At 43.9% G+C, this 15,415-nt stretch overlaps 1 protein-coding gene across 4 annotated transcripts in view; it reads right to left on the bottom strand.

The window, feature by feature from the left end:
- The window catches only part of LOC115198249 (peroxisome proliferator-activated receptor gamma coactivator 1-alpha), a 65,907-nt gene extending 50,746 nt beyond the window's left edge, over nt 1-15,161 (bottom strand). For 3 of the 4 annotated variants that reach the window (XR_003879196.1, XM_029760054.1, XM_029760055.1), the window contains exons 1-2: nt 15,003-15,161; nt 10,090-10,269 (exon numbers count right to left, since the gene is read on the bottom strand). Coding sequence is in view for 3 of the 4 variants with exons in the window: in XM_029760054.1 (XP_029615914.1) it covers nt 10,090-10,269; nt 15,003-15,050 (228 nt within the window). In the remaining variant the exon portion in view is untranslated. Of the gene's footprint in view, nt 1-10,089; nt 10,270-14,529; nt 14,593-15,002 lie in introns of those variants that run through there. The other variant, XM_029760056.1, reaches the window with a different exon arrangement.
- Nucleotides 15,162-15,415: the final 254 nt, after the last annotated feature.

Raw genomic sequence — 15,415 nt, 5'->3', positions numbered from 1 at the left:
ATATGAACAAAATGTATTTCAGAAGAATAGAATAGCATACTCTGAGTTGTCCTTATGTTAGGCCATGATCTGGCTATGCCATATAGCTGTGGGCTACACTAGTTCATTTAGCAGACAAGATATGCTTAGAATTCTGTGGCATTATTTTATATTCTTTTATAGTACGAAGAATACAATTTGACAAAGCTGAATAAAATAGAAAGGATATTTTCTCCGAACGATTTGAGGGAGTGCAAACATGCAGCTATTCTGTGTTGAGTGGTTAACAAGGAAATAGGTACTCCTATATGCTTCATTTAGAGTTATTAATGTGACTTTAGTTGTTCTACAAACGTTGGGCTATATGTTTAGATTTTTAATACATTCTAAGGCTTCATGATGCAACTAACGATGATTTGAAAAAAGTTTGCGCATGCTGTACATAGTCTATCATTTCCAATTTGACAAGCACTTGATAATGCCTCAAATTTCACGGCGGCATCCCCTTTGTGTGGCCGTAACGCACCCTAAAGAAATCCATGCCTTTTTGCGGCCAGTGTCCATTGTGCCCTTGGGCTGAATATAATAATTATAATTCCCGTCTCCCTGAGTGCTGCGTGGCTCTCCATCACGTGATCAGGTCTTTCTCACAGGCAACAAGTGAAGACAGACACATCGGGAACGCAACTGTGTGCGTCCTTATCCAAGTCCGAGGTGCATATTGAAGATATTGGAAGAACTGTCCACATTTACCTTTCAGCCAACAAGATGAGTAGGCCTAACAAACAGAAAAAGCACTAGCCTATGTCAATCTACTATCCCCCATGGTACAAAAGTTGATCTATTCTATTCTGTGCGAGAAGTAAATATTCCAAACATAGTCTGGGACTTTTTTACTCAATGAGGAAGACAGATCAGAACGTTTAGCTTAAAATGTTGATCAAACTATTAGGCTATTTCTTCACATTACAAGCACAGCAATACGCACATGGCAGTAGGCTAAAAGTGCGAATGTTCCATTAGCGGAAAACACCATTATCAAAAGTGACCACAAATGCGATTATGCATGTAATGCTTTTATTATAAAGGTGCATTTTTATGGTGAAAATTATCTTCCCCAAACTTCAAACTCAAGCGCTGCATATGTATGCCAGTTAGGGTCTACACTCGTTGTAAAGAGGATTAATGTGCTATAAGAAGTTATTTAGCCACTTTAGTTGTCATTAGGGATGCACGATATATTGTTGAACATATCGGAATCGACCGATATTAGCTAAAAATGCCAACATCGGTATCGGCCCGATGTCTAGTTTAACGTCGATGTGAAAAGCCAATGTCAAAGTGGACGTGCATACCTATATAACGTAGGTACATGACGTAATTTACGCCATGTAACACTTTGCACTACACCTGAAACACAGCATTCCTAACCTAGCCCACAATGTCTGCTGTGTGGATGGAGCAGTCAACAAATCGAGCAGTCATTTGAAAGAGTAAGAAAATTTCAGCGAGACAACTCAAAGGCCAAATCCATTAACGCCAAGATAATGGAATTCATTGCCCTTGACAATCAACCGTTCTCTGTCATGGGTGATGTTGGCTTTCGCGACTGGTCGAGCACCTGTACACACTAACGTTACCAAGTGCGTTATTGTTCAGATGTTGCCCTACCGGAGTTACACAGTAATAGCGTCACTGCTATTAGCTTCACGACATACTATGGAACGTCGTTTGGGTCTTTGCGTGTCAAAAAAGATACACGTCAAATAACACTATTTGACAATAACACTATTTGACGCGTTAAATAAGCTTTTAATTTGACACATCAAATAACAGTTCTATTATAGAATGTTGTGTGTTCTGAATTTGCACGTGCAAGCCAAGTGCCATCACTACTATCAGTAGCACTCTCAAAGCTGTACAGAAATGTCTGCAAACACCGTCCACGAACGATGTGTTTACAATACTGCGTTGGTAATAAATCATTATTTGTTCGACCGCAACTTCTGGGGTAGCTAGCTAGCTTTAGATTGTTACCTAGCTAGCACCAATACAACCAGCCTGAAAACATTGACCAGTAGAAACTGTAGTCACTTTCACTATTCTTAGCAATGATTTAGGAATCCTTGTGAGTAAGTATTTGCTAGGTAGCCACTTGTTCGCCTATTGAAATTGAACTTCAGTTCATGAAAATAAATAGCTAGCCAGCTACTTAACCCTGTTGCCCAAAGCTAACGTCCTAAGCAGCTAGCTAGCTTCATCTGGCTATTGAGGCTCGACCTGACCGGGTTATGTGTTGTGAAGCTAGCCACAATAAGGATTAGTCATAATAGTGGAATTTGCAGTTTGCCTTCAATATAAAAGTACCTCTTTGAAAGTGATGCAGAAGGTCACAATTGGTGGAATTCATGCCATATTTAAACTAGATAATGTTAAACAAGGTTGGAATGTGAAGCAATGAATTGGGGTATCAGTCTACTCGGTGACACCCACAGAACACAATTGTGAAGAGTTTATGCAAATATTAGCGTTGTAGCTCTTATTGTGGGACTGTAACTGTGTGAAATCACCTCCCCAGTCATCTTATTGTGTGTATTGACAATCATATTGCACTGTACAGCTTTACCTAAGGATTGGGGATCAATGTTGATTTTATATAACAACATTCCAACCTCGTTTAGCATGATCTATTCAATTATGGCATAATTCTACTATTTGTATGCATTTGTATCACTGTCAATGACATACCTTTATTTTGAAGGCTAACCGCAAATCCTTATTGTGGCTAGCTTCACATAGATGGGTCCGACCACCATTAATCATAGTGTTATTTGACGTGTACCTTTTTGACATGCAAAGACCCAAACGGCGTTCCATAGAATTCTTGGTTGAGAATGAAACGACTGAACAAATGAACAACGAAACAGCACAGCAAATAACTGAAAAAAATAGGAAATAGGTTTTGATTAGGTTTTACTGGTAATGGGGACATACGTAAATGCCAACAAAATAACTTTTTGATCAGTGTGGTGTGTGTGTGTGTGGTGTGTGTGTGTATTATTTAACTAAACTTTATTTAACTAGGCAAGTCAGTAAAGAACAAATTCTTATTTACAATGACGGCCTAACCCGGCCAAACCCGGATAACGCTGGGCCAATTATGCGCCGCCCTATGGGACTCCCAATCACAGCCAAATGTGATACAGCTTGGATTCAAACCAGGGACTGTAGTGACGCCTCTTGCACTGAGATGCAGTGCCTTAGACCTCTGCATCCATGTGTGCGTGTTAATTATTTAACTGTAGTAGAATGCTTAAAAGGCTGCAAAAATTTTAAATATTGGTTATCGGTATCGTTTTTTTTGGCAAGGAAAATACCGGATATTGGTATCGGCCAAAAATGTCATATTGGTGCATCACTAGCTGTGATACAAACCTTATCAAAACATATAGGCCTATGGGCTAGGCTACATGAGGTGTGCGACTATGATTCGAAAAAGTAGCAAAAAAAGGCATTGCTTTTTGCTTTATGCAGGGCATCATTCAGAAGTGATAATATATCATTCACAAGTGATAGGCTAATATTGTCACCCATCAGACTATTCTTAATTTCATCTTGTCTTTACATATACTAAATAAAATATGTGTGAAATTTGTTTTGATTTAGATTGGACCATTATCATGCACCTGTCTCGAAATGGGCAGCGGAAAAAATACATGTCATCTATGCACTTAAATAGCGAATGGAGGACGCTATTCCCATGGTTCATTTTCATGCCAGCCAGGTAGGCTATGCTCCTGTTGTTAAGAGAAGCAATGTGCTTAATATTAGGAAAGTTGAGAGATAAATATACTACGCCTAGCCTATAGAAAGCTGATGGGATCCTCCTCTTTTTAATAGAGGCCATCACTCTGTTTTCTCACTCAATTGCATAGCCTATAGAAATATTGCGCAACATGAGCTCATGGGCTCTCATCAAGTGTTTGATTCGATTTTCGATGACATTTGCATTGATGTCAGAGTGATTAGAGGGACAATAGAGTGCTGAATACCAGGCAGTTAGTAAGTTTGGTAGTCTACTAATGACCATCAGCAGCATCAGAGCTTGGAGAAGCCTAATTACCGTGACTAAACGGTGTGATGGTAATGCGGTCACCACAACAGCCTTAGTGTCGGTGTGTCGGTGTTCCTATTAGTCTACACGTGTGTGTATTAAACAAAACATTTTGATCAGCACACTTGCAACACCCCTCCCCCACAAAAAAAACAAGACTACTTTACAGTCAGAATGACAGATCCCTGGGTCTCTTACACTATTACAGAGATCACCTTTGTTTTTCAGAGTAAGGGGAGCCTTGCAGTGCAAATACTGTATGTGTGTCACGCCCTGATCTGTTTCACCTGTCTTTGTGATTGTCTCCACCCCCCTCCAGGTGTCGCCCATCTTCCTCACTATCCCCTGTGCATTTATACCTGTGATTTCTGTCTTTCTGTTGCCAGTTCGTCTTGTTTGTTCAAGCCTACCAGCGTTTTGTGTCTCAGCTCCTGCTTTTTCCAATTTCTCGTCTCTCGTCCTCCTGGTTTTTGACCCTTTGCCTGTCCTGACTCTGTACCCACCCGCCTGACCACTCTGCCTGTCCCTGACCCTGGGCCTGCCTGCCGTCCTGTACCTTGACCATGACTGGATTATCGATTCCTGCCTGCCTTGACCTGTCGTTTGCCTGCCCCAGTTGTTACAATAAACATTGTTACTTCACACAGTCTGCACTTGGGTCTTATCTTGGTACCTGATAATGTGTGGACAAAGTAGGGGCCCTAACTATGAGGGGAAGTGTGTTTGATTTTAATAGGGCTCACTTGAGAGAATCGTATTATACAGTACAGTATGATAATTCATGCACCCCGGCGCTGTACTCTCAAATGTCAGCATAAATTTGCAAAATAAACTTAGCCACCGCTCGTCGGGGACTGGTAACGGGGAGCGATGAGGGTCTGTGTGTGTGTGTGTATTGGTGTGTGTTAGCAATTGTGCCTGTGTGTGTGTGTGTGTGGAATTGTGTATTGTATGTGCGTGCAAGTGTTCTACTTGTACAGTATGTGTCTAGGGGTAGGGAAGGGGGGCTATTCAACAAGACATTTGGATCATGACACATTCAGCACTTCCAAGCACACACACACACACACACACACACACACACACACACCCTCATCCCACCTAATCAATCCGGACGGCCTTTCTCTTCCTCGCCAGGCTATGACTAAGCACTGCTTCTGCCCAGGGAAACATGTCAACAAGAAATAAACAAACTGCAGAGGAGCCTCTCCCAGGCACAACACCTTCTCCGTCTAACAATCCCAATCCTGCCACAAGAAAGATCGCCCACCTTCGATGACTAATCTAATGTGTGCGTGTGTGCTCAGGTGTGTGTGCGACCGGCGCTGAAAAAGCCATTTCATATACAGTACATTACCTGGCTAATGCTCTAAATCCTCTGTCTTTCTCCACTCCCTCCCTCTCTCTCCCGCCTCTGTTGCTTTAAATTCATCAGTGGGGGGATTTCAGCTGGCACTCTACCACCGCGTCCCAATTCCATCCCTGCAGTGAAAATGACGCGGATCACTCAGCCCGCGGGATCGTCGACTTGTCGACACACTCAACATCTTGTTTTACCTCTAGTGATGTTGACTTCCTCGCTATCCTTGATGAGAGACTCACTTAATCGTCTGATTGCTTTACTCTGTAATGCTGAGTGATTGACAGCTGGGGATAGAGTCGTCTTTAAAACGGCTTGATCAGTGTGTCTGAGGACGCCTGTCATTGAGTTAATGCTACTTCCACTCCTTACTTCCAAGAAGACGGCAGCCATATTTGACGGAGTGGAGAGTAAGTTGCTCCTATCAACGGATAAAGGATTAGATCTTGTTTAATGCGCCTAATGGTTTAGGTAGGGATTGAAGATAATGTCATCTGATCTTAGATAGGGCAGGGACGATACCAGTATATCGCGATACTCGTTTGTATCGCGACAAGGAAACAAAACAAAGTGGATTTAACTTCTTTAGGAAAACAGCCTTAATGTTGGAAACAAACATCATTGTGTTGTCATCCAGAGTCACATGTATTTATATTCCAAGCTCTAGCACACTGTTTACATACAGTAGGACCAACGAGTTTGGTCTCCTTCATGTTTTCCATGGTATCATCACAGCTCTAATCCTAGATCTGTAGTTCGGTAGGAGGAACTTTGAGATCCCACGTGACTCTCGCTCCACATTGGCAGGCGGTTGGGAAGTTTTGGACATAATCCTAGTATAAACCCACTGGAAGCCCCAAAAAGCCACAGTCTGACATAGAAAGTGTTGGTTTAGTGGCCGGTATTGGAGAACACTGTGGTCCAGACTGATAGCTGGCTTGGTAAGAGGCTGTGTGCCATTCTCAGCATAGGCCGGATCCCACTGGACTACCACTGGACTACCACTGGCAGAGTACAATAGGCTGTCCAAGGGACAGCATACACACGCATAACATGTGCGTGCAGAAGCAGACAGTCTCACACACACACACACATCACAAACACTATATCAACACTTTATACTAGTCACACATGCGCCCACACACACACACACACACCAAACACACACACCACACCAAACACACACACACACACACACACATACGTATAGGCCATGCGCAGGATGTAAACAATCACCCTAGTGCATTAACGACCAAACTGACTTCACGCTAGATGTTCACATTCTTGGCAGCAAGCTACTTTTTCAATTCCAGCTGTGGAATAAGAAGGCTGTTTACACATGTTCCACTGCCTGTTACGCAGCCGGCAGCATCTGCATTATACAACAATACTTTTTGTTCTTTCCAATCATTTCACATCCACAAGTAGCGCAGGACTGATACTGAAGTACATGACCAGTCTGTCCATTTTAAGAAGGATTCTCAAAGGCTGTTCTTTAAAGAAGCAAAAAGGAAAGACAAAGATTTTCTCTGGCCTCTGTCGCTCTCTCTCACCGTCTCTCCTCTCTCTCTCTGTGTTTCTCTATCTCAGTCGCTCGCTGTCTCCATCACTCTCGCTCTGTCTCGCTCTCTCACTCTGTCTCCCCATGTTTATCAGTTTCTCTCTTTATCGCTCACTCTCTCTTTCTCCCCCTCCCTCACTAGAGTTATGTGCAGTAGCCAGAAGGAGCCTAGCACACATCCCCCTGTTTTGGTTCCTGCTTCCTACCACCCACGCTACAGAGAGGGGCCCCACGGTGACAGCTGCACCCAGCTTCCAGGAACCCTCCCTGGGGAGCGGCGCAGCCTCCACTCCCCTACTACCACCATCACTCCCAACCTCCTCCAGACTCAACTCCACCATTTTAGCCCCGGAGATGGGCCGGATAAATCCTGGCCAAGCGGACTGGCACTTAAGGGCATCAGCTGTCAAGTTTGCAACAATCCACCGTGCCTTTTCTGCTGCTGCTCCCTGATACTATCTCTCTCTCTCTCTCTCTTCTCATCTGCCTACCAACCCTGTTCTGTTCTGTGCACACTAGAAGAACTCCATGACAAATCACACACACAGGATAAAAAAAACAGCACTTTGTGTGCGTGTTTGTGTGTGAGTGGGTGTTCGTTTGTGCATTGATGAAGGTTTGGGTTGAGACGACCTACCAGGAACACCCGTTAACCTCTAGTCAGGTGGTTAAAGAAAACAGTGGCAGTAGATTGTGAGAGAGGGAGAACGAAACATCCCCTGTGACAACTTGTCTCACACAAAAGCTGACCAATCATTAACATATTCTGAAACCTGACGTTGTGATTGGGTGCTGCAGTGCCCCACACAGTCCAATCAGGGAAGTGGCGGAAGTGCATTAGCAGCCACCAGCATCTGACCTGTGAGCGTGCGCGCGCACACACACACACACACACACACACACACACACTTAGAACCAACCAACTTTGCCCTGTCAGATTAGTAAGGATTAGCAATAACAAGAGCCAACTCCCAGCATTGCTGTATGATGTACTGAGCACTTCGTATGGCAACTTGAAAACTTTCCACTTTCCAACTCCAGATGGCAACTGCCAGTACAAGGAAGGAATACATTAGTTGATTGTAAAGCGAGCTCATTTCAAATGCATCACATTCATTACCGCTCAGATGTTAGAGCAGTTTTCGGTCGTCTCCCGTGGCAAGGCAGAGCCAGCGGTGTAGTATAGGTGTTGAAATAATGTGGTATACTACTGTTTCCTGTATGTTGATATGTGCACAGATCTTCTCTCACTCTCTCACTCTCACACTCTCACACTCTCACACTCTCACACTCACACTCACTCACTCACACTCACTCACTCACACTCACTCACACTCACTCACTCACACTCACTCACTCACTCACTCACTCACTCACTCACGATGACCCTAGTCATGGACTGTTCTCTCTGCTACCACACGGCAAGCGGTACCGGAGCGCCAAGTCTAGGTCCAAGTGGCTTCTAAACAGCTTCCACCCCCAAGCCATAAGACTCCTGAACATCTAGTCAAATGGCTACCAAGACTACTCACATTTCCCCCCCCCTCCCCTCTCCACACCACTGCCACTCTCTGTTATCTATGCATAGTCACTTTAATTAACTCTACCTACATGTACATACTTCCACAACTAACCGGTGCCCCCGCACATCGCCCCCCTGTATATATTGTTCTTTTTTACTGCTGCTCTTTAATTACTTGTTACTTTTATCTCTTATTCTTATCTGTATTTTTTTTAACTGCACTGTCGGTTAGGGGCTCGTAAGTAAGCATTTCACTGTAAGATCGACACCTGTTGTATTCGGCGCGTGTGACAAATACCATTTGATTTGATTTGATTTGACAGCCATTTTTATCCATCCCCTGAGCCCCTCATCGGCCACGGACCCACGGGCACCACTGTCTAGGGTCCCCCCTGGGATGAGGTTGAAGGACCACAGGGAGGTGTGTGTCTGTGTATACGTGAGTGTGTGTGTGAGTCAAAAATTCAGTCTGCTATCACCTTCTCCCCTATTGGACCATTGAGACACACACATGTCCACCCCAAAACATGACAAGCCACAAACACACAGCGGCATCCCACTAGCATTCTCCTCTCTCCAGCCAAGCCAGCACCAATCTGTCTTCCTTGCCTATCTCCCCACTGATAAACCAGTAATGAACTGGCTCTCGTAGCTCATGGCTTTATTGCCCCGCCAGCGTACTACTTTCAGTGGACTTTCCCCTGAATGTGAGAGAGTGCAACGGGTTGAATGTTGAAAGTTTTACTCCCAAACCCTGTGGAAGGGGGGCATTATGCCATATGGCCGACGGCCAAGCGCCGGGTTTAATAGTGCTAGTGGAAGTTGTTACCTCTCTTTCGTTAGATGTGTGCTGCAGCAGAGTAGAGCTGTGGCTGGACTAGAATGAAGGACTTGGAGGATTAATAAGGTACTGTCAGAGAGAGAAGCCAAAAGCCAGGACAAAGGTCTCTGGGCTTATCGCTGGGCCCCCCGTTATCTTGACTTTGTACTTTTCAGGGGGATATAAAGTCCCTGTTTGTAAACTAACTCAATAAAGTCAGTAATACTACATACTACTACGAGGCGGGAGGTTTTTATCAAGCACCTGGAAGGCTTTCAACAGATGGCGACCTCAGAGTGCAGAGTCGAGTCTGTGTGACACGCGTTAGTTTTTAATCGCTGACTTGAGCTCAAGCTGGTGACCCCTGGAGAGTTCATTTACCTGGCCTACACTTCATACATAGAAAAGAAAATGTATCGGACAGGAGTCCAGGCTACCATTAAATCTGTAAATAGTTCATGACCATGTCGTAAATCATGTTAGAATTTGACATTTGAGTCATTTAGCAGACGCTCTTATCCAGAGAGACTTACCGGAGCAATTAGGGTTAAGTGCCTTGCTCAAGGGCACATCGACAGATCTTTCACCTTGTCGACTAGGGGATTCTAACCAGCGACCTTTCGATTACTGGCCCAATGCTCTTAACCGCTAGGCTACCTGACTCTGGGGGTAAAAAGGAGACCAGAGAGGGTTGGTAAAGAAAAACAAGATGTAGTATGATATGCTCTCTTACCTCAAACAAGTTAGAAGCCTCATTGCCATATTGACTGGAAATTATCTCGGATTGGTCACTGTACCACTTGAGCCCGCCCAGGAAGCTATCGGCATCCAGGTCGCTGACATCAAGCTCTGAGAGGTCGAGTTCGGGGAGGTCTGGGCAGAGGGGTTGGTCTTCACCAACCAAAGCAGCACACTGGGGAGACAAGAAGATGGGAGGTGTCAATAACCCCATCAACACACACAAAGGTGCACAGAGACACACAAACACACACACTGAGGCAAATGATGGGAGCCAGTTTTTCACATGAATTCACAAGGTAACATTACCCCCACAGGTATTTATGGTTATTATGCGATATCTGCACACTACATCCAGACCTTGAGAACATTCATTGCTTCTTTGATGGTTCTTGTCACGTTGGTGTGAAGAGATTCGGAGACAGGAATGCGAAATAGGGTTTTTTATTAAACCCAAATGACTGTGTGCCGTGTAAAGGCACGGGGACGAAGACCAAACAAACACGCAACAAAACACAGGGTAGAATCCCAAAACAAAAGAGCGAGGAGTGCCTCGAATAAATAACACTAGCACACAATGATTATCACACGGGACGAGACCCGTAATCATCTGGCAATCCACAATGGCGTGAAAGCCAAAACACACAGAACAGGTACTCACACGCACCAACGGACATAGTAACAATAATCGACCACACCATGGTGAACAAAGGTATCATACCGCATGGTTAGTTTTCATACCGCATGGTTAGTTGTCATACCGCATGGTTAGTTGTCATACTTCATGGATAGTTGTCCTACTTCATGGTTAGTTGTCATACTGCATGGTTAGTTGTCATACTGCATGGTTAGTTGTCATACTTCATGGTTAGTTATCATACTGCATGGTTAGTAGTCATACTGCATGGTTAGTTGTCATACTGCATGGTTAGTGGTCATACTGCATGGTTAGTTGTCATACTGCATGGTTAGGTATCATACTGCATGGTTAGTTGTCATACTGCATGGTTAGTTGTCATACTGCATGGTTAATTATCATACTGCATGGTTAATTATCATACTGCATGGTTAGTGGTCATACTGCATGGTTAGTTGTCATACTGCATGGTTAGTTGTCATACTGCATGGTTAGTTGTCATACTGCATGGTTAGTTGTCATACTGCATGGTTAGTTATCATACTGCATGGCTAGTAGACCATGAAAGCCTGCAAACCTAACAAACTAGGCCAGACGTTCATAAAGGCTGATAATGCATGGGTATTTTTACTATTGCTCTCTGTTCACGTCACTGATAGGTCAATCTGAATGACAGCGTGGCAAGATTTGCCACCTGACTGGATGCCCAGGGCGCATGGGTGCGTCAACACAATGGTAACAGTAGCCGATTTCACTCCAACGCAAGGGTCGTTTTCCACACGGCACATTGTGATCCAAACCGGGCCTCGCTGATGCTAAATAATACCTGTTGACATTTCATTATTCACTGTCCACTTTTATGTAGGGGCCTATGTCTATACGACAGCTGCCCCGCTGAGCTTCAGACACAAATCATTGGCTTCATCGAACTGCGATTGAGGAGATCCACAGACCTTAAAGGCCCAATGCAGTCATTTTTTTTTCTCAATGTCAAATCATTTCTGGGTAACAATTAAGTACATTACTGTGATTGTTTTCAATCAAATTGCCAAAAAGAAACAAATTGCTTCTTAGCTAGGGCAATTTCTCAAGCAACCATTTAGCTAGGACTGTCTGGGAGTGGTCTGAGTGGGGAGAGGAAAACTGAAAACTAGCTGTTATTGGCAGAGAGGTTTGGAACTCTCTTTCTTATTGGTCTAATAACCAATTAATAGTCTGGTGATGTCAACAGGCAGGCCAACACTTTAACCCCCAAATTTCTGGCTGTCTTTTGAAACAGCTCTTTCCCTAAAAGGGCATTATCATAATTTCACAGTATTATTCCAACCGCTTAGTGTGGAAATATATATAAAACACAGGAAATCCCGTTTTTGACACTGGGGCTTTAAACGGGCAATCAGCAAGCTACATCAATTTTTGGACAAATAAATTAAGGATATGTACCCAATAATTATTGAAGAATATAACTTATAAACGCCTCATGAGCTTAGTTCAACAGTCATACCCCATCAGAACCCAAAATATAACCTTGTTTTACTACAATGTTTGTAAACAAAGTACATGCTAAGTTAAGCATAGTTAAAACTATAAATTTGCTCTGCCCATCACTCTGCGTTTTACCGAAACAGGGACAAAAAGGCTTTGCCATTGTTTCTACAGTTGATTGACACCTTTACATCTGTCACCACGCTTTGGTGTGGAGAGAGGAGGGAGATGACCGCACAAATTTTGACTGCGCCTGCGGTTGCAAGCTCAATGTAAACAAGTTCCAGGAAGGCGCTTTGCTAACTTACATGTCTTATTCAAGTGCCAAGACGTTCCAAATGTGAATTACTTCAGAGGCCCGCGCTTGCTTGCAGCAAGGTTTACCTACTCCATCACTGCACGGAATGCGTGCATTCCGTTCTGGAACATGGCAGTCACTTCGTACATCCCCCAGGCAAGCAAGGAGAAGTCAGCTCCGAGTGAGCCAAATGCAGGTATTTTTATCCCAACGTAGCCTACTCAAGCGTCTGCTCACTCACACCCCCGTTACGCATAGATAAACAGGCGCTTCGAGTGTGGTAAATGTCAATTCGAACCCCACATGTCATACATGTTGGCTAGGGAGTTGGCAGGATTCAATGTATTCATATCAGATTTAAGCGAGGGTTAATGGTGATATCCTCGGGCATACCCGGGAGGCAGTTAGTTGGCCAAGGTGCCAGAGATGGGGAGAGAGTCTGTCTGGTGACAGAGATGAGCCCAGGGTTCGGCTCGGGGCAACAGAGTGACAGATAGCCTACTATGCGAAGTAGGCTACACAGATCTAAAAACACCCGGCCGACATGTGCGACAGTTGATCAGGCCTCTGGTTGCGCTCATGCGATGTCATAGCTCACCTATATTTATACCACAACTCCCTCTCCTTCGCCATTAGGCTAGGTTAAAGATGCTAATTCATCATAGTCGCTATCCCAGCTCTGCAAAATGCCTCACTTTATCAAGATAAGGGGACGACGACGACGAATCAAACGGGGATCTGATAAAAAAAAAAAAAATCCCTCAAAAGGTACATCTCCTTTCAATCTTCTCATCGACTTCCAAGGAAGTTAATGAAATAGCGCCGCCAGACAGAGCGACGGGGAAGCGCGCAATGTGATTTACGCACACAGAACACATAAAAGCACCTGCTCTGGTGAGATTATTAGGAATATGTCTGGGGACTTGTAGTGCAATTCACTGATTGTAAAAAAAAAAAGCAGGGGGGCTTTGAGAATTTCACAGCATGATTTATTCTCAACTCAGAATGAACTGACGCACTCAGAAAAGAAAGAACTAAATGCATGTCACAAGCAAGACAGGTTATTGAAAAACACGCACATTTGTATGAGGGGATGCAACAATATAGATTGGCATCAGATATCAATACGCTGATCTACTCGAAAATGCCCAGACAAACAAGAAAATAGATTCTTTTTTTTCTTTGACAAGCTGGCTCAGTCGACCGAGCATCCATCAACCTTTATGAATAATTGAGGTAAAGTGAAAAGGAGTCCTACAGTTTCATAAAATCATACGCCAAACTCTGTCAAGGAAAGCAAATAAATACATGCATACTTGGTAAATAAGTCATGGATTATTAAACGGACATTTCCAGGCATTTGTCAAGGGAATTATTTCCATTCAAGCTTGCCTCATATTGATTGGGGATAACAGACGAACGGAGAAAAGCTGATAAACCAACTGCAGTCGCATATAGAAGATGAGCTTCGATCCCATTAATGCATTTAAGTCGATGGTATCTGCAGACAACTATACCGCTCAATGCCTATAACAAACTACATAGACATGCATAACACAACACAGTGATAACAACAGATCTCTAAATCACTATTTGCATTATTTCCTGTTCTTTTATTCAAAATCATTCCATTGAGTTGCCGATCTACCCCCCTGTGCGTTTTAAACCAAGAGCTTACTAAATCTGCTATGGGAAAAACATCCCCTATGGCAATTACGCAAATCTTTTGATTAACGGGACGAAACATTCCCATAGCCTACGTAAAACAAGACAGTTGGCCACATGCAACTAGGCTACAGATATACAGATATTCTTTACTCATCCAAAGGGATGACGCCACATATGTCAAGACGCGCCCGATACCGTGCAAGAGAAGATGCTGCTCCAAAATACCAAACCTCGGTGCCTGTGATCATCTCTGCACTTTCCAATTAAAAAAATCAGATAAATCCAGACAAAGCCTAGATAAAAAGACACATATCGCCCGAGAGGTAGCTTATGGCACTGTACGATACCTGATTGAGAAACATTTCTGTAATTCTAACTTCAAGAGCGAACCCTTCACACAGCAGCGCAGGAGCGAATACAGTCCGTGACTGGAAAGATTCCACAAGCATGTAAACATTCTTTCCGACTGCACGACATCCTAGGGAGACGCAGCCAGCAGCAAACTCCAGCGCTGCAAGATACGCACCGCTCCTGTAGCCTACAACCTTTATTAGATCTAACAATTTAAGCACGACAACATGAAGTAAAAACTGCGATTATCCCCTCCACTTGTCATAAAATCCTGCGCTTTGTATTTCCCCCGTATCGTATCCTCAGCGCAATAACTGCGATATTACGCATCCCGTGCCAACACCAGCAAAGGAAAAGCCGTATTCGCAATCGGAAATCACGGTATTGGATGTTCTGCGCAGTTCATTTTCCACAAAACGGTCCAGACTGGTACAGTTGACAATAAGTTGGATATTTTAGAACTGCTCACCTCTAATTCTCTCCAGACCGAGTCTTGGTTACACCTGTCCCACGCCATCCAGGCACTGAATGACAGTCCGAAAGAAACAAAAAAGAAATCAGGCAAAAAGAAATCCACTCGCGCTCCACTCGATCTCGTACAGGCAACTGCCCCTTACTGAGAAAAAAAACTGAGGGCACCTATCTTACAACTGCTTTCAATCACATGACAAAGCTAATTAAAGTAAGCAGGGGAGTGACTCCCTTCAGTTCACCCCTGCCCACTACTCGCCAATGACGTACTGTAAAGCAGGCGGGGTCTGGCACGCGCATAGTAAATCTTTTCCCAACTACAAAATCGCTCAATTCTAATGAGACAGCGAGATAAAAAAAATACATTTCGAACGCAAACCACGTGAATTGTTGCTTGACAATCGAATCGCC

The sequence above is a fragment of the Salmo trutta genome, chromosome 8 (assembly GCF_901001165.1).
Source record: "Salmo trutta chromosome 8, fSalTru1.1, whole genome shotgun sequence".
Taxonomy (NCBI): domain Eukaryota; kingdom Metazoa; phylum Chordata; class Actinopteri; order Salmoniformes; family Salmonidae; genus Salmo; species Salmo trutta.
This window is presented reverse-complemented; position numbering and strand designations above follow the sequence as displayed.